General features: G+C 34.1%; 2 protein-coding genes across 3 annotated transcripts in view; both read right to left on the reverse strand.

Moving 5' to 3' along the window:
* LOC136034969 (apolipophorins-like) overlaps positions 1-16,711 on the reverse strand; it is a 145,623-nt gene extending 128,912 nt beyond the window's left edge. The window contains exons 1-2 of the mRNA XM_065716528.1: positions 16,503-16,711; positions 11,693-11,858 (exon numbers count right to left, since the gene is read on the reverse strand). Of these exons, the coding sequence (XP_065572600.1) occupies positions 11,693-11,858; positions 16,503-16,579 (243 nt within the window). The 5' untranslated portion in view covers positions 16,580-16,711. The remainder of the gene's footprint in view (positions 1-11,692; positions 11,859-16,502) is intronic.
* LOC136034970 (vitellogenin-like) overlaps positions 16,644-19,645 on the reverse strand; it is a 72,481-nt gene continuing 69,479 nt past the window's right edge. For both annotated transcript variants that reach the window (XM_065716529.1, XM_065716530.1), the window contains exon 9: positions 16,644-16,801. In XM_065716529.1, coding sequence (XP_065572601.1) covers positions 16,644-16,801 — 158 coding nt within the window. The remainder of the gene's footprint in view (positions 16,802-19,645) is intronic.

A 19,645-nucleotide genomic window follows, 5' to 3' on the forward strand; every position in this document is an offset into this window, starting at 1 on the left:
TACAAAGTATCTATCTTTATCATCGTAAATTCCAACAGCTGTTTAATTCTAAATCTCTAAACTAATTCAGTATAAACAAACTGTAAAAACAAGTAAAAACTTACACCATTTAAAATAGCAAACGCGAGTTGAAGAAAAGTCGCAGATTTTAGAATCTTTCTATGAAAAAAAAATCAAATAAGAAGCTGTGTTTAAAACAAAAAACAGGGTATAAAAAAAGGCTATAAGAAAAAGACTTCTATCCCACTGCCTGGGGTGAAATATAGTTCAAGACGGTAAAGTCGAGTCTTACGAATGATTTATTATTTACGAATAGCTAAAAATCAGGCAATCTGATAATCAAGTTGGAGCGAAATCAAATTTGGATTTATCTGGGTTTCTCAAATAGGACAGTAGGGGATTAGGAGAAAAGACTCAAAGAAATAAAGGCTTTATTGGAGGATGTAAGTACTGAAGGCCAATATTTGAGAGGAGGAAGGGCCTAAGCAGCTGTTTTTGCCTCGTGTAGCTTAGCACTATGGCATCCTTTTAGTAAAAACAGTAGAAGAAACAGTAGAAGTAGTAGCAAGCGATAACAATATGCAGTAATTTAAAACTTGGTCCTGTCCTTTAAAAAAAACTATGCAATCGAAATAGAGCTTGTGCATAGGTGAAAAATACAGTCAGATTTTTAAATTAATTTTGTCAACATTTTTGTTTTATATTAGATTATTTTTATATATATAGATTTTTTAGCACAAGAAAATTAATTGAGTGTCAAGTTTCTTAATGCAACCTCATACGCCAAATTCAAAAATGCAATAAAATTTATTCAATTCAATTCAATTCGTTTATTAACAAAAAACAAATCACACACTATAAACTAACTACACCCTAAGAGAGAACTGCCCGTAACGGGTGACAGTATTCATTCAATCATCAAGAATAGAATTATAAGGTAAGAAGAGAAAAGAAGAAGAAGGGAAAAGAAAAGAAAACAAACGTAAATTAATAAAACAAAACATAGAGAACTATCGGTAAAAGAAATTAGGATCTAATTCAATGTTTTCCATTAAGAAGCTTTTAATTTTACTTTTAAACTCTGGTAGGCTATTAGCATTTCTCAAAGTATTTGGCAAATAATTCCATATTTTTGGTCCGGTAAATCTAATTGAAAAACCAGATGACGTGAGACGTCTCGTTTCTGTAACTAGTTGCGATGCATGCCGAGTATCATGTTGGTGAATTTCATCATTCCTTCGAAAAACTGACATAAACGACTCAGGTGCGGTATTTGTGCTTACTTTATATAAGGTTTCGGCAATCTTTTTTTCTCGAAGTCGAGCCACATTTAATATCTTAAGTTTTATTAAAAACGCCTTCACACTCTGACGAGGCTCAAGCTTGCAAATTGCACGTATAGCTTTATTCTGAAGAATTTGAACTTGCTTCCATTCTGACTTATAATTTGAAGCCCAAATGCTTATTCCATATAAAAGATATGAGTGGAATAGACTAAAATATAGGATCAGTAATATTTTATGGGGAAAAATAAATTTCAGTCTATGGAGAATACCAACAGCTCTTGACAGCTTCATACAAAGAAATTTAATGTGGATTGCCCAATCCAGCTTTTCATCAATTATTATACCTAAATATTTAATGTGGTCAACTCTTTCAATTTTTTCGTGGTCTGCCGTATTTATCTTGCTATCGTAAACTGGGTCATTTCCATGTTTAAAAATGATATACTTCGTCTTTTTTGTATTAAGGGAAAGCAACCGCTCTTCAAAGAATTCGGTTGCTGCCTGGAGGCAAACTTCAGCGTTTGTAATTAGTTGCTCACGGTTTTTATGTGTTAGAAATAGTACTGTGTCGTCTGCAAAATTTATTATATATGCAAAGGGGATATGAGCCGAAAGTTCATTCACATAAATTAAAAAAAGTAATGGTCCAAGAACTGATCCCTGGGGCACCCCACAAGTTACATCGAATGAATCTGATAAGATACCATTAGCAAGTATTTTATAACGTCTATTTTCAAGCGTTTAGTGTTTTTTGTTCAAAACTTAAAAAAAAATTGGGTTGATTTTGGGTGTTTTTTGCAGAGGGAAACTTCAGAGCTACTACAAAACTACGTTCATGTGTCAATCTAACTCATAATATCGATGGTAATGATTATCAAACAGTTCGTAGTAACAAACTTTAGTCAGGAGCGACCCGGCTCAATAGTAACCGATACTCTAAAAAATAAAATTTTAATACCAGTGGTTACATCAAAAGAATCATAGTTTAACATTGATTTTAAATATATAAGTTTCATCACGTTTAGTCTTACCCCTCAGAAGTTAAAAGCCTGAGAAAATTTGCCTTCTTTTAGAAAATAGGGGGAAACACCCCCTAAAAGTCACAGAATCGTAACGAAAATCACAACAGCACATTCAGCGTATCCGAGATCCCTGCTATAGAGGTTTCAAGCTCCTATCTACAAAAATGTGGAAATTTGTACTTTTTGCCAGAGGACAAATCACGAATGTGTGTTTTTTTTTCTAGGTGTGATCGTATCGACCCAGTGGTCCTAGAATGTCACGAAATGGCTCATTCTAACGAAAATTAAAAGTTCTAGTGCCTTTTTTAAGTGACCAAAAACATTTGAGGGCATGTAGGCCCCCTCCTAAGCACACTGTTTTACCAAAGTCGCGAGATCAAAGTTTTTGATGATTTGATCAAAATCTTTGGGGACTGCTTAATCTCCTGGTGGTTAAGTGGGAGGATCTTACATGGAGGAATTTATCGTGAAGGAAGAGAATTTCCATGAAGGGGGCGCAAGATTTTCTAGCATTATTAAAAAAAAAAAATCATAAAATTAATAATTTTTTTCAACTGGAAGTAACGAGCAGCATTAAAACTTAAAACGAGCATAAAATATTCCGTGTATAAGGGGGCTCATCTCCTCCGAAAAACCTTGCTCTTTACGCCAAAGCACTTTTTGTAATTTCAACTATTTATTCTACGGCCTTTGTGATTCAATGGTCATTCTTGAAGACTTAGGACAAAAATCAAGCTTTAGTGTAAAGAGCGAACTATTGACGAATGGGTGAGCCCCATCATATACGTAATAAAAATACACAAATATAGAAGTTTGTTACGTAAGTTCATTCGTAACGTAAGTATGTTTCCTACTAACAAAAACGTTTAACTTAAAACGAAAAGAAATTGTTCCGTATATGAAAGGAATTATTCCCTCCTTTTTAAAGTTTTTTATTGCTTTAAAAAGTGGAGTTGCGACAAAGAGTCAAACTATAGCGTAAAGGAGGGGACAACCACTTCTACATACGGAATAATTTCAGTTCGTTTTAAGTTTTAATGTCGCTCCTTACTTGCAGTTAAAATAAAATTGTTTTTTTTTATTTAATTATAATTGGAAAGAGAACTGAAGCAAAAAAAATATAATATATTTGTGTTTCAGCTAGCAAATTATTCATCTTAGCATATGGCACTTTGAATGATCCAGAAACTCGGAAGTGTTCCAAAAATGGTTACAAAATGTAAGCGATGGAAAAACCCTGACGCCAGGCTATTTTTGAATTTGACTTCAGGAGTTGTAATAATAGCATATTTGTTTGCTATAAAATCTATGGTGTTTACTGTAATTAGTAAATTTTCAATTCCCGACAAAATTGTTTGTTTTTGCTTTTTAAACGCATATGAACGTCATTCGCATAAAAAAATGTTTTTCCAAAACTGAGGCTCTAAATTAATTCCCAAGCTCGTGATCTTTTTTGTCACGATGAGCTAGATCATTGTTTCAGGCCGTTAATCTTAACGTGGCTATAAATCCAAAATTATGTGAGAGATAAACAGGATGGAGAATTAAATTCACAACATTGTTCAATTTAATGGGAATTTCTACAGGGGCGTAATTTGCTATGGATCACGGGGAGGAGGAAACTGCCCTCTCCAGACCCAAATTTGCTCTAAGACCTCATTTCCCCTCAGCTGAAATTTAATTTCTGCAAGATAATCTTGTCAAAATTAAGATAAGCCTGCATAAATCAGGTATCCAGAGAAACAGGTCAGTATTCTTTAGTAGTTCTTTACCTTTAGGATAAAATATGACTCATTTTCCAGTTTTCACTGTCATTTTTACTTTATTTGGGAAAAACTGGCTCCAACTCTGCCCCCCTTCCCCAGTATTTTGACGAAATTACAAAATTTTGACTTGCCACCCTTGGCTTTAAATGGAATAATATGAAAAAAACTTCGTTTTCTTAAAGAGTTAAAGAGGCTGCGTCCCAAAGTCGAACCTTAAAACGTACAGGAATTAGAAGAGGCAGTTGGGGGGCTGCCGCCCCCCAAACCCCCAGCTTTTAAAGACTCTTTTGTACAGGTTTTTTTTTGTGGGGGGACTTCATTGTTACTAATTACTAGTTTTGGCGCAATGGTTCTCCTGTCCTCTTGTGTTTAACATTTTTCGAAGTTGTTCCATTATTCATTCATTTCAATTTTTTGTTAATTAAAAGAGGGCCTTTCCGAAGCCAAGAGCGGGGGGTTAGCAAAAAAACAAAAAACCTGTACAAAATAGTCTTTAAAAGCTGGGGGTTTGGGGGGCGGCAGCCCCCCAACTGCCTCTTCTAATTCCTGTACGTTTTAAGGTTCGACTTTGGGACGCAGCCTCTTTAACTCTTTAAGAAAACGAAGTTTTTTTCATATTATTTCTGTACGTTTTTCTACAATCCATGGTGGATGTAATTTAATAATTCCTGTACTCCTCATACAGGAATTAGGAGAGGAACTTGGGTGGCTGCCGCCCCCCCCCCCCGCTTTTAAATCATTGTATAAAATAGAAAAAAAAATAGATAGAATGACCGAAATGTTTCTTTTGCTCATAAGAAGCTAATATTCTGTTATCTCTCAAATGATAAGCTGTCCAGGTGTTATCAAAATTTTTTTGATGTTGTGAAAAAAACCGCCCGTAAGGGACTTGAACCCTTGACCCAAGGATTAAGAGTCCCACGCTATACCGACTGAGCTAAACACTTGCATGTGTGTAAATATAACTTCTCAATAACTTTTAAAAATTTCAAATTAACATGGGCTCTTATGGAGAGAAATCCGTTAATTAAGTAGCTAATGCGTGGTTTCTGGAAAACAGGGAAGGAGTTATCGAATCGAGCTGAAATTTCGCGGATAAGCTCCTGGGCCGTGGGGGACCTTAACTTGTGAATTTCAGCCCGATCAGACAACGTTAAAAGGGGGGGGGGGGGGTTGGAGGGTCGAAACTTTCGGGGGGTTAAGATTTTCCTACGAAACTTTCCAGGAAAATTACTCAGAGAATTCCGCATCGAATGAGTCTTCGTACACCCAGATCCGATGTCGGATGTGACCTGTAGGCGTCTAGGAAAAAAAAGTAAATGAATTTTAAGTGGCTATGCGTGGTTTCTGGAAAACAGGGAAGGAGTTATCGGATCGAGCTGAAATTTCGCGGATAAGCTCCTGGGCCCTAGGGGACCTTAACTTGTGAATTTCAGCCCGATCTGACAATGTTAAAGGGGGGCTGGGGTTGACGAGTCGAAACTTTCGGCCAGATTTTCCCCATGAAGGAAAAGTTGGAGGGGGATGAAATTTTGCAGTTTTCTTAGTTGGAGCTCGGGCTACGAAATGCATCCCTCCCCATCCCTCTGCGACCACTGGAACCGAAGATCGCTTAACATTGTCGTGTGTCGCCTCTTTATAGAGGCACGAGTGTGCCTCCTTGATGAAGGAACGCATTATTTTAGCGCCACTCAAAAGAGAAGTAAGTGAAATGAATGCTATAATTGTCGATCGACTCCCAGAGGAATAGACTCCTATAAAAGTTATAATTCTGTGAAGGATACAAAGGAAGGGGAAGTTGAATTCACACCAGAATTTTAAAATACAATTGGAAATGCTTATTTGCCATCCCCTGAGTTGAAACAAACGAATAACACTATAATTATGCTATTGTGCAATTTATATAATTTAGGATATACGCAATGGGATGCTACTGGATGTTACTGAATTATGCAACAAAAAGCGAAAACAATTATTCGGAAACAAGCTGGAACATATATATATATATATATATATATATATATATATATATATATATATATATATATATATATATATTAACCTGGGGTAAAATTAACCTGGACAATTTGTCTTGGCTTTTTTCGTCAATTGGCCATGACTTCCGTATATATATATATATATAGATATATATATATATATATATATATATATATATATATATATATATATATATATATATATAAAAATAAGTTGTCTGTCTGTCTGTGGATGGATCAGGTGACGTCACCTGAAAAAACTGGATCAGGTGACGTCAAAACTGAAAAAACTAAAAAAAAGGCAAAAACTACAAAAAAAACTAAAAACTAATAAAAAAAATAAAAAAGCTAAAAAACTAAAAAAACTAAAAAAAGGCAAAAACTACAAAAAAAACTAAAAACTAATAAAAAAGCTAAAAAACTAAAAAAACTAAAAAAAGGCAAAAACTACAAAAAAACTAAAAACTAATAAAAAAAGTAAAAAAGCTAAAAAACTAAAAAAAACTAAAAAAACTAAAAAAAGGTAAAAAACTAAAAAAAATAAAAAATAAAAAAAAACTAAAAAAAAGGAAAAACTGAAAAATAAGCTAACATAAAGGTAAAAACCAATAAAAAACTAAAAAGAAAAAAAGGAAAAAACTAAAAAAAATTTTCATCTAAAAAACTAAAAAAAACTAAAAAAGGTAAAAACTAAAAGAACTAAAAAAGAAAAAAATAAATGACGACACTCAAAGAGAAAGCGACCAGGACAAAAGGAATGTTCGATTAGCAATCAACAAAGCACCGGGACACAGGGAGTATAAATGACGACCAGGACATAAGTAAAAAAAAAAATTAACAAAACTAAAAAGAAGGTAAAAACTACAAAAAAACTAAAAAGAAAAAAAAACTAAAAACTAATAAAAAAACTAAAAAATCTAAAAATCTAAATAAACTAAAAAAGAATAAAAAAGGAAAAAAATAAAGGAGAAAAACAAAACTAAAAAACGAATGTATATACAGACCGGTACACCGGGATACAAATGATGACCGGGACACAGGGAATATAAATGACGACCGGGACACAGGGACACAACTACAACGGGGACACCGGGGGAAACAGGGGGATATAAATGACGACCGGGACAAAAAAACTAAAAAGAAAAAAAAACTAAAAACTAATAAAAAAACTAAAAAATCTAAAAATCTAAATAAGCTAAAAAAGAAAAAAAAAGGAAAAAATAAAGGAGAAAAACAAAACGTTTTTTGTTTTAGTATATATATATATATATATATATATATATATATATATATATATATATATATATATATATATATATATATATATATATATATATATATATATATATATATATATATATATATATATATATATATATACATATATATATATATATATCAGATTAGAAATTAGAGGAGATCATGAATGAATCTGAATAGCTAAAACAAAAGCAACGGAAAACAAAATCTGCGGTTGAAAGACATATGACAACGATCATTAGGACGAACTAGCAAATTGATATTCGCTGCCCTGAAGAAGTAATCTAGATAGGTCACTCGATTTTGGAAAATTTATGCATTTAAAGAGCAAATTTCATCATATTTTTTCTACGGAGGAAGCTTATCGTTTTCAGCATCTTTAACGCCTGCAAAATTATGCTGGACAGCTAACCTGGACGAACCTGGACAGCTAAAGCTAACGGCAGGGGAAAGTATCTAAGGCAACAATGAACAAAAATGAAGCATAACGATATCTGCTGTTTGAAGATATACGCCAAAGAGTATCACAGAAAATCCAAACTGAAATCGCAAAAGAAAATCATTTTCAGCTGTATCTGCGGTTGTTAGACAAATCAAAATTAAAATAGATTCAGGGAACCCATTATTTTGGCATTACAGAAATAAAAAGTAAGCAAAATTAATACTGGGATTTCAGATCACCAGGAGAACAGAAATCGTATGAAAGTTATGTTTCTGTGAAGAATAAATAGGAAGGAAGAATTCAACTTCATGACAAAGTTTCCGAATTTAACTGAAATTGCAGACAACAGTTGTTGACGTTTCACACAAAGATTCTTCGTGTGGTGTTCGAAGGCTATATGGAACCCCACTGGCAGAGCCCCTGGAGTTATACAAAAATTGCCAAAAAAAAATGCATAGAGTGCTTTTGTACCCCACCCGACCAGTTAAGGGTTAAAAGTAAAGATCATCATCTATTTGTGTTGAGGGCTAATATAAATAAAAGAATGGCAAATTCAATACGAGATACTAGGGTACAAAGTACTTATATAATTGCCCCACGAGATTTTTTTTTTTTTTGCTGTTTATCGTTTTTGTTTTTGCTTATTTATAATACTCCGTACTTTGTGTTTTTTATACTTTTACGGGTAATAAAGTTCATTCATTCATTCATTAGTTTTATTTCACGATGTAACAAATCGGCAATCTTAATTGAAAAAAGAAAGAACTTCTTTTCTAACTTTCCCCAGTAACCATTTTGTTGTAATTACATTGTTAAATAATTCAGCAGCTTTTTAAGTCATAGGCTAGAAGATCATAAATTTCAATAGAATCAAAAAATTCTGGTGTGAATTCAATTCTTCTTTTCTGTTTATCCTCCACAGAGTAATAAATTCTATATGATTCATGTCCTCCTGAGAGGCGATCGACGATGTCAGCATTAACTTACCTTACTTATTTTCTTCAGCAGGACTAAAATAACACGTCGCTTCAATCTGCTGTAATGTCAATTCGTCTTTCAACCCCAGATTTTGTTTTGCAGCATTTTCCTTTACAATTTCATTTGTGATTAGTAGTGATGCGTGTTGTCACATATCTTCTAGCCAAATATTTTGTTATGTTTCATTTTTATTTAAAATTTTATTTTCGTTCATTTTCATTGTTCATGTTTCATTTCATTTTCATTCATCATTACATTTGACATGTTTCTATGCTTTTCATTCTATCCTTTTTTCTATGTTTTTTTCTATTCATATTTCTATGCTTGTTTGATTTTCATTCATTTTTTTTTCATTCATTTCCTGTTTCATTTCATTTTCATTGTTCATTACCTTTGAATTGTTCTATACTTTTGCAATAACTGTTTGGGTTCATTTGTAATCTGGTATATTTTTTTATTTGTCATAGATACGAAAAACAATACAGTTACCCTGCGAAAAAATGACGAAAGTTCTACTTTAAATACTTATGAATGTGACGCCATTCACATAAAAAAAATCATGATATTAAGGCTCTTAGCAAATTTTTCAAGACTTGTGACATATCTAGAATATCATTATGAAATCGTGTTATTCTTTAGTTTTAAGTCAGACAGATCACCAATCTGAATTGAATTGAGGATTTCTGGCGTGAATTCAATTCCTACTTCCTATTTATTCTTCACAGACACTAAGATAACTTTCATCCATTATAATTTCGATTTGTAGTCTAATCAAAGATTTCATTGTGCAGCATTTTCATTTCCAATTCAATGCGATTCATGCTTTCGTTTGATCAATGCCTTTTACTTTAGCTGTTCAACGTTACATATTATTATATATTGGATATATGATGTTCGATATATGATAGTTCATTAAGTTGAACTCGTAGATTCTCAAGGAAAGAAAAATTTTTAAATGTAAATAGTACTTTTTTGTATTAATAAAAAAAAAAAAAAATCTCCGTTTGTTAACCTGTTTAATAATACTCTACTGAGCATTCCGAATATTGAAATTTCTAAAATATTTAGCAATATAGATCATACGTATACTTAGCACTATACAACAAAAATATTTTGCATTATATATAAATAATGCGTCAAATACATAAGAAATGAGTGAATTAACATAAAAAAAACCTTTCATAAAAACATTGAAATTATAAATAATGAAGGATTAAATGTGACAGAATTACCTATTTAGACAATGTCATTAGATATGTCGGGGTTTTTTCTCGTCAGATTATTTAAATTATAATCAATGAAGGATTAAATGTGACAGAATTACTAATTCAGACAAAGTCATTCGATATGCTGGGGTTTAATCCAATAAGCTGCTAACGATCTCATGTCTACTTTTCTGAGTATCGGGGAAATTACTGGTTTGGTAATAGGTGTGATAATTACGCCAGTGCTAATATGGTTAACATATTTGGCCCTGAGATGGTGGTGCGCTATCTGCATTGCTTGCTGCACTGCCTGCTGTGGTGACTTTTTTACTTGGTGTGCTGCTTGCTGCGGTGGCTGCATCACTTGCTGCACTGCTTGCTGCGGTGATTCCGATATAGAAAGCCAATGTGCGAACAATTCATGCAGTTTGATATAATTATCCCAATTTCTGGATTTGACCTTCTTGGTTGTTGCTGCTTTGAGTTACTTTTGCTTACTGTTCAACATTGCTACCCGTCACGAACTAAGGATTAAAGGGCAACTAAACCCCTCCTAAAGCCCAATTAGTCTCATATTTTGTTTTAAAAATGTCATGATTTGAGAATAAATTTGACAAAAATTCATCAATTTCTGGTATTACTATCTCCATCAACTGCAAACACCTGATATTCAATCTAGGCGAACACAGCTTCAAAATTCTATAGAATTTCTTTCTGGGATAGCTAACCACTAAAATAAAATGTTTTTAAACGCTTAAACGTTTTGAAGGGCTAAAAAAAAAATTCTCACTTTATTATATGAAGAATATTATAGTTAACAAATTTAAACTAAAGCTCCACTATACATCCCGCCCCCCTCATGTGCAAATATATAGCCCGAATTATATTTCTAATGTGTTGTCTGGTTTTCGATTTCGTCACGATTGATTCAATTTACTCGTATCCTCTTGTTAGAAATAAGTGGTGTCTAAAAGATGCAAAAAAGGTATCATGTTTGAGGCTCCTTAAAGGGTTTAAAATTGAATTTCCGAACATAGCAATTATCATATCCAGAAAGATCTTTTTTTTTCGTAAACAGAAACCATGAATCTTATTAGTTTGTATGTTAGCTTTAATTATTTTAATTCTTCAATTTCTTTTTTTTAATTCTTTATTTATTTAATTCCTTATTTCCGAACGACTCCTCACAAGCTAAAATAGCCGGTTTGGTGTTCGCATCAGATAAAAAATTAGATTAAAAATACGGCAGTCAATAGTGACACAAAAATCACATACATTACTATTATCAGTCGATCATTCAGGCAATATATATAGCTTAATAATCTATGAATAATATATAGAAGAATCTATAACAGTTTGAATGATCTGTGGGTAAAACAAATGGTGTCTCCAGCTTCTCCTACATCCGGGGAAAAATCATGGTGAACCCTCTTCTTCTCCTTTCTCCCATAAAGTTTTTAGGCCAAATTTTCAAAAAATCATTTATTAACAAAATTACTTTCAATATATAAATTGATTAATAATTAATTAATTAATTTCCTTTATTAACTGCTCCCTCTACTTTATTAATATAACTTTGAAAATTACAAAATACTAATAAAGTTTACTGTTTGCTTGAAATTGTTCACACTAAAATTTCTGCACCAAGGGCAAGTGCCCCCTCTGTCCCTCCCCCAAACCCACCTCTGAGCGCAACTGTTTTAAGATCGGTTTGTTTACATGTAGGAAGGACTTACGTATAAGCTTTTGAGAGCTTCCTTTGCAGGATATTTGGTGAAATGAAGATGCACAAACCAGGTCCGTTGCCGAGCTTCACTAATTTTCCCTTCATTTATTAGTTGAGCCATAAGAGTAACAGCTCCTGGAGTTCCAGCATTAGGCAAAGAATCCAAAAACATTGATCTGGAATATGGATCAGAAATAAGTACTTTATATTTCCGCTATATTCTGACTGAGACAAAGTGACATAGTAGATACGCTTGACCATGCACACCATAACAAGGATTTTGCTTAAATATAAATTTACAGTCAGAGATAGTCCAGTTCTGAGTTATGTCACAGCCTACATAAGAAATGAGTAACTTTGAAACAGAAGCCGAAATAAATTTGAAGAGGGTTTTGGCCCCCCCCTCCTTTACGGTAAAGGTAATTTGCAGTTTACTTGAAACCTATTAAAATATAATAAATGCAAACAGTTGATAGTTCACCAGTTACCAATTCAGAAACTCGCAGTTTATTCCAAATTATAAAAGAAAAGAAAAATGCGAGAAATTGTGTATCGAATCTACAGAAATATAAGAGAATTATGATTAGGCGTTCTTAAACTCGATTTTATTTTAGCTAAGGTAAAGCAAGATTACAGCTCTCATTTGGCAAAGCATGATGGCAGAGCAGGTGCCGATTTGGCACTACCTGAGTCACCCCCTTCTCACACCTATCAATACAAAGGCCCAAATTTACGAGCAACAATTGTTTTCTATGATTTAATTTTACACATGTATTAGAATAACAAAAATAGAATAATATATATGATATCTAGAATAAATAGATTAATAAATAAGTAGAGTAGGAAATTGTGATGGTAAGAAATTGGTTTAAAAACTTTGTAATAGCTCTAATTTGTTCCCAGCTATTGCCTTCAAATACTATATAATTGTATCTTTTGATCGATTTATCTTACAGATTAAATAAAAAAAAAAGTTTTTTTAACTGAAAGCAAGGAGCGACATTCAAACTTAAAACGAACAGAAATTACTTCATATATGAAAGGGGCTGCTCCCTCATTAATGCCCCGCTCTTTACGCTAAAGTTTGACTCTTTCTCTCAACTTAACTTTTTAAAGCAGTAAAAAACTTTAGCGTAAAGAGCGGGGCGTTGATGATAAGCAGCCCCTTTCATATACGAAGTAATTTCTGTTCGTTTTAAGTTTTAATGTTGCTCCTAACATTCCGTTAAAAAATCTTTTTTTTTTTAATTTAATTACTGATCGTTTTTTGAATTAATACATGTTTTGATTTTGGCTCTCCGCAGATGAATATTTAAAACAATAATAGATTTTTTTTTTTACTAAATGGCTTTTTTATAGTTTTGATCGATTGAAATTGAGAAAATAAGGAGCAGGGGAGGAGGCCTAGCTGCCCTCCAATTTTTGGTAACTTAAAAAGGCAGCTAGAACTTTTAATTTTTTACGAAGGTTTTTATTAGTAAAAGATATACGTAACTTACGAATTAGCTTACATAACGAACTTCTGTATTCGCATATTTTTATTACATATTTGAGGGGGTTCACCCCCTCTTCAGTACCTCGCTCTTTACACTATAGCTTACATTTTGTCCCAATTCCTTAGGAATAACCCCTGAATCATACAGGCCGTAGAATAAATATTTGAAATTACTAAAAATACTTTAGCGCAAAGAGCAAGGTATTAGGAGGAGGTTAACCCTTTATATGCGGAATAATTTCTGTTCATTTTAAGTTTTAAAGCTGCTCTTTACTTTCAGTTGAAAAAACTTTTTCAAATCTATTTTTTCATTGTTTTTATTTTTAATAATGCTAGAAAATCCTGCGATCTGTTCATGGAAACTTTCTTCCCCCATGACAAATTCCTCCATGGAAAATTCTCCCAACATACCCCCCACTTCTCATGCCCCTCCCCCAACTGAAAAATCCCCCTGAAAATGTCTTCACACTTCAAAATAACCATTACTATATGTAAGCACTGGTCAAAGTTTGTAACTTGTAGCTCCCCCCACGGGGACTGTGGGGGATTAAGTCGTCCCCAAAGACATAGTCATAAGGTTTTTCGACTATGCTGAATAAAATGGCTATCTCAGAATTTTGCTCTTGTGACTTTGGGAAAATAATTATTGGGGGAGGGTGCCCTCCAATTTTTAGGTCGCTTAAAAATGGCACTAAAACTTTTCATTTCAGTTAGAATGAGCCCCCTCGCAACATTCTAGGAGCACTGGTTTGATACGATCACCCCTGGGGAAAAAAACAAAACAAACAAACAAACAAACAAATAAACACGCATCCGTGATCTGCCTTCTGGCAAAAATACAAAATTCCATATTTTTTTAGATAGGAGCTTTCAACTTCTACAGTAGGATAAAAAACTATTGAATATAAAACGGAATTGATCTCTCTATATAGACATTTTACGAATAAATCGACAGAATCTTTGCCTTGGACGATAAAAATTGTAATTTGGCTAAAGATGGAATTTAGCCATAAAATACCTAAATGATAAAGAATGCGTTAAAACAAAGTTTTGGCGTGTTTGTACGCAATGCAATGAAACGGAGGAAATTCTTGATTTCCTCTGAAAACATTTACGAATAAATCGACAGAATCTTTGCCTTGGATGATAAAAATTGTAATTTGGCTAAAGATAGAATTTAGCCATAAAATACCTAAATGATAAAGAATGCGTTAAAACAAAGTTTTGGCGTGTTTGTACCCAATGCAATGAAACGGAGGAAATTCTTAATTTTAGTACTAAAATTTAGTATTTAAAGTCAATTCAAATTAAATTCAGTACTATAAAGTTTAATGAGAGCAACCTATTTTGATTTTCACTGTATCCCATTTTTCTTTTATTTGGGCAAGTATCATGTCCAACAGAATATGGGACACCTTTGGCTGCCAATTATTTTCAGGCCAAAACTTTATTTAGATATCTGTTTGTAACTTGTCCGGTTCATTCTTTTTCAATTGCATAATATATGATTGACCAATCAAACAGTTCGTGGTAACAAACTGTAGTAAGGAGCGACCCAGCTCAATAGTAAACGAAAGTCTAAAAAATGGAATTTTGATACTAACATATATATCGAAAGAATCGAATTTTCATTCCGATTTCAAATATATAAGTTTCATTAAATTTAGTCTTAGCCATCAAAAGATAGGAGCCTGAAAAAATTTTTGTTATTTTGGAAAATAGGAGGAAACACTCCCTAGAAGTCATAGAATCTTAACAAAAATCACACCATCACATTCAACGTATTAGAGAACCCCATTGTAGAAATTTCAAGCTCCTATCTACAAAAATGTGGAACTTCGTATTTTTTGCCAGAAAACTGATCACGGGTGCGTGTTTATTTGTTTTGTTTCTTATTCTTCTTTTTCTCAGGTGTGATAGTATCGACCCAGCGGTCCTAGGATGTCGCGAGAGGGCTCATTGTAATGGAAATGAAAAGTTCTAGTGCCCTTTTTTAGTTACCAAAAAAATTGGAGGGCATCTAGGCCCCCTCCCACGCTCGTTTTTTCCTAAAGTCAACGGATCAAAATTTTGAGATAGCCATATTCTTCAACATAGTCGAAAAACATAATAAGGGATGACGTACCATTTCTTTGAGGATGACTTACTCCCCTATAGTTCCCGGGGGAGGGGCTGCAAGTTACAAGCTTTGACCAGTATTTGCATACAGTAATGGTATTGGGGAACGTACAAACGTTTTCGGGTTTTATTTTTGGTTGGGGGGGGATGGAGGGGAGGGAGCTAACTTGAAGGATCCTTACCTGGAGGAATTTGTCATGGGGGAAAAGAAATTCCATGAAGGGGGCTCAGGATTTTCTAGCATTACTAAAAAAAAACAGATTTGCCAGGTCTAAACAGTACATTTGGCTATATGAATGTGGTTCAAAATCACCTTCAAGGGTTTGTGACAGATATGCCGCTAAATTGATTTGGTGATAAATTTATCGATGTACCTGGAAGCTGAAAACATTAGATATTCAGGGTTCGATCATTTGTTAGCGGAACTCTTTAGAGAACATGTAGCGTCCTCAAAATAGCCACACCAATTCATTTGAAAATTATGGAGGTGATAATAAAATTTTACGAAGCAAGCAGAACCCTCCAAATAAATCGCCTTCTTTACTACTTTTTCTTCAGGAAAATGGAGAATAGTGGATAAATACAACCCTGGAGTGTCCCAATGACTTTTAATTAACACTTGTGCAGTTTATTATATCTTTATTTTTGTGTTCTTCATTTTTATTTTTTGTTTGGTCCGATCAACGTTGTACCATGTCTTGTAACCACATATTTGTTGGTGCTTTAATTCGTTTTGATGCCCAATTCTCGCTACCCCTTATCTTTTAAACGCATATTTATTTGTTCTTCAGTTTCGCTTTTGACTCGCTGTTTTTGTCGTCTTCACAAGCATTCTAACCACAGACATTTTGTCAATGTCCTTTACCTTAGCTGCTCAGATTGGTTGAACCACATTTGATGGTCTTGTTAATTCATTTTTACCTGTGAATTTACGTTTCTTAGGTCGTCCTCTTGATCTTGTCTTACTTGATTGTTGCGTTTGTTAATTTTAAGCAATTGTTAATTTACGTTTTTGTCCTTTAAGTACTATGACGATGCGGAAAAGTCTTTTGTATTTAGACTCATTGTACTTGCTATTATACACTGTTTCAAGAACCCAACACAAGGGCTCATCAGGAGAATACACACTTGCCTATAGGGTTTCGGCACTTGAAATTCCCTACCCAGGCAAGTGGCGTGCCTTAACTTAGGAATGTAAGTAACTTACACTGCCTTTTCAAATTCGTATATTATTGCAAACAATTCACACATTGTTTGCCCAAAATAAGATTTTGGACAAGACATCAATTCATCATAAGCCCATCTTAGTTCTCTTACAGAACATCTTCTAACAGCATGTACTAGATGACTAAAAAGTCCTGGTAATGATTCCCTTTTTTGGTAAATTCCCTTTGTTGGTAAATAAGGCCTTCCGTATGTCCATCATAAGTCCATAAACGGGATCTCTGTTGTCACTACCAAGATCAGGTAAAGAGGAGTCGAAAAGCAAAGATTCTTCATCGAGATCTGAAAAATAGGGTAATATAGTTTTCTAATAGTAACTGGTGGCTGGATGGGGCCAAAGTTATTCTTGGTTCGAATTTCCACGTACTTAAGTGGTTGTTCGTTTTTTACTTTTTCTATTTATTCATTTTTTGTTTAATTCCTTCATTTTTTAAAATTCATTTCCACGGTTATAAGCATGGACAGAGCTTATTCCACGAAAAAAAACCTTTAATTTGTTACTTAAATTAATTAAAAAACTTTTTCCACAAAATAAGTTTTTCAAAGAAAAGCTCCATTAAGCCAAAAGCAAACAGAAATAGAGTTAAATAATCTTCCAAACATTTAAACTAACACACAACACTATCAATAAGTAAATGAAACTCAAAACAAACTGAAACTACAATAAATAGGCGAGTAAAACACAAAATGAGCAAAAGTTAAAACGAGGAGAGTTTATAACCCCCTGCCTTCTCAGGACTAGAAAATAACTTGCGCTTTACTTGTTGCGCTTCACTTGTGCGCTTTACTTGCGCTTTAATGTTTTCACTTGTTTTATATTTCATAAATTAAGGAACAGATATCAGTATAAGTCAATTAAACTGACAATCCTCAGTCATTTATTTGTTTTTTCAGTAAATCACAAGCTATGTTGGGGTCTTGAGATAACATGAGGAGGGGTTATCAGCCTTCCTCATGTTAATTATTGCTTATTTTGAGTTTGACTCGCCTATCTCTTGTAATTTCTGTTCGTTTTGAGTTTCATTTAATATCGATAGTCCCATGGAAGGCATATACAACCTCCCTTTTTATAAGAACGTTAAATACTCCCAGGGCACAGCTTACAACTGTTGCCATGTTTGCTGTAGGTAGGGGGGGTTGTCTTCCTCAAATAACATAATTTCTGGCCTTTTCAACTACGAACAACAAAACTGCTGTTTCCGAATTTTTATTGGAGATATTAGGAACGGGAGGGGGGCTGGGCACTCCCAAATCCCTCTGACTCTTAAAAAAGGAAGAATAACTTCTAATTTCAAATCAAATGAGCCTCATCTGAAGTTTATACGACCGCCCATTGCATAAGACCTTACATGCCCTCATTGTACAACTTACAACCCAATCCCCAGGACTATGAGGGTTGTTCAAACCTTAGGGGCATTATTATAGGTACTTTTGAGATGAAAATTGGGGTTGTCGGCGGAAGGGGGCTAACACCGTCCATTACTTTTGACTCTTAAAAAGGAATTAGAGCTTTCGATTTTCAACCAAATGATCCTCTTATGTAGTTAAATAACCCTTCCTTCCATAAAAACCTTAAATGCCCTCACGGCATAACTTAATACCGTCGCCACCAAGCTCTGTTGGTTTGTATCATCCCCAAAAGCCTTGTTTTATGATCTTTGGACTATTTTGAATAAAAAAACTGTCTCAAAATTTATGAATATATTTCAGGAAACGCGACGTGTAGGGGGGGGGGTTGCCTTCTGATCACTTTGACTCTTAAAAAGGGCACTAAAAATTATGTTTTTCAATCTAATGAGTCCCCTCCAGAGTATATATGACTACCCTTTCTACAAAAGCCTAAAATACTCCCAGGGCATAACTTACAAACCCTGGCCTGAGAGCAGTGGGATGGGGGTGTTTTGCTCCAAGATATTGTTTCCAGACCCTTCAACTACAATGAACAGAATAGCTATCTCCAAATTTTTGGGATGTCTTTGGGGAAATAATTAGCGTTGGGGGGGGACTTTAAAATCCCTTTTGACTCTTAAAAAGTACACTAAAACTTCTGATTTCAAATCAAATGAAGTTTATACGACCATCTGTTTCACAAAAAACAAAAAACTCCTTAAATATCCCAAGGGTATGACCTACAGCTCTATCCCCAGGGCACTGGGGGATTGTGTCAACCCACATAGGCACTGTTATATGTTCTTTTGACTATTTTGAACAAAATCACTATCTCATAATTTCAATCCGATTCGTTTTGTGAAAAGAGTGCTGACCAAATGGGGGGGGGGAGGTTAGATGTCCTCCATCCCTTTTTGACTTTTAAAGGGAGCTAGAAATTCTAGTCTCAAAACACGTGAGCCTCCTCCAAAGTTTATTCAACCATCCCTTCCCTGAGAACCTTAAATTCCACAGGACATAACTTACAACCCTGGTCTCCCGGCTCTGAGGATTCGTATCAACCCCAAAAGTCTTGTTATGCGAACTTTGGATTATTTTAAATATAATGGCTATCTCAACAATTCTACCAGATGCATTTTGGGACAGCAAGACGTGTGTGTGGGCGGAAGGAAAGGTGCCCTTCGATCACTTTGATTCATTAAAAGGGTACTAGAGCTTCTGACTACCAATCCATTGAGCCCCCTTCAAAGTTTATACGACCATGCTTTCTACAAAAACCTTATATGCCCCAGGGGCATAACTTTCAACCTCTCCACTGAGGGCTGTGTGGGGTTGTTATCCTCATAGACATAATTTCTGGACCTTTCAACTACATTGAACAAAATGGTTATCTCAAATTTTGATCAAACACCAAAAACAAGAAGAACAATAGGAAATTTCTCAAGACAGTAGGCAACAAATTGGAATGAATATTTCGGCCCTATATCCAAGGGCCGTCCTCAGCAATACAATAATATATAAGAAAAAACAACTTCAACCAGTTGTTGAAATTCAACCAGAGTCCTGGTTAAATTTCGCTGAGGTAAGGATGCTGGGACTTTATTGAAAAACTATTCATTTTAGTTTTATTGATTTTATCCTCGATTTTATCCTCTTGTAAGTTGTTTTTTCTTATATATTTTTGTATTGTCGAGGACGGCCCTTGGACATAGGGCCAAAATATTCATTTTAATTTGC

The sequence above is a fragment of the Artemia franciscana genome, chromosome 13 (genome assembly GCF_032884065.1).
Source record: "Artemia franciscana chromosome 13, ASM3288406v1, whole genome shotgun sequence".
NCBI classification, from domain to species: domain Eukaryota; kingdom Metazoa; phylum Arthropoda; class Branchiopoda; order Anostraca; family Artemiidae; genus Artemia; species Artemia franciscana.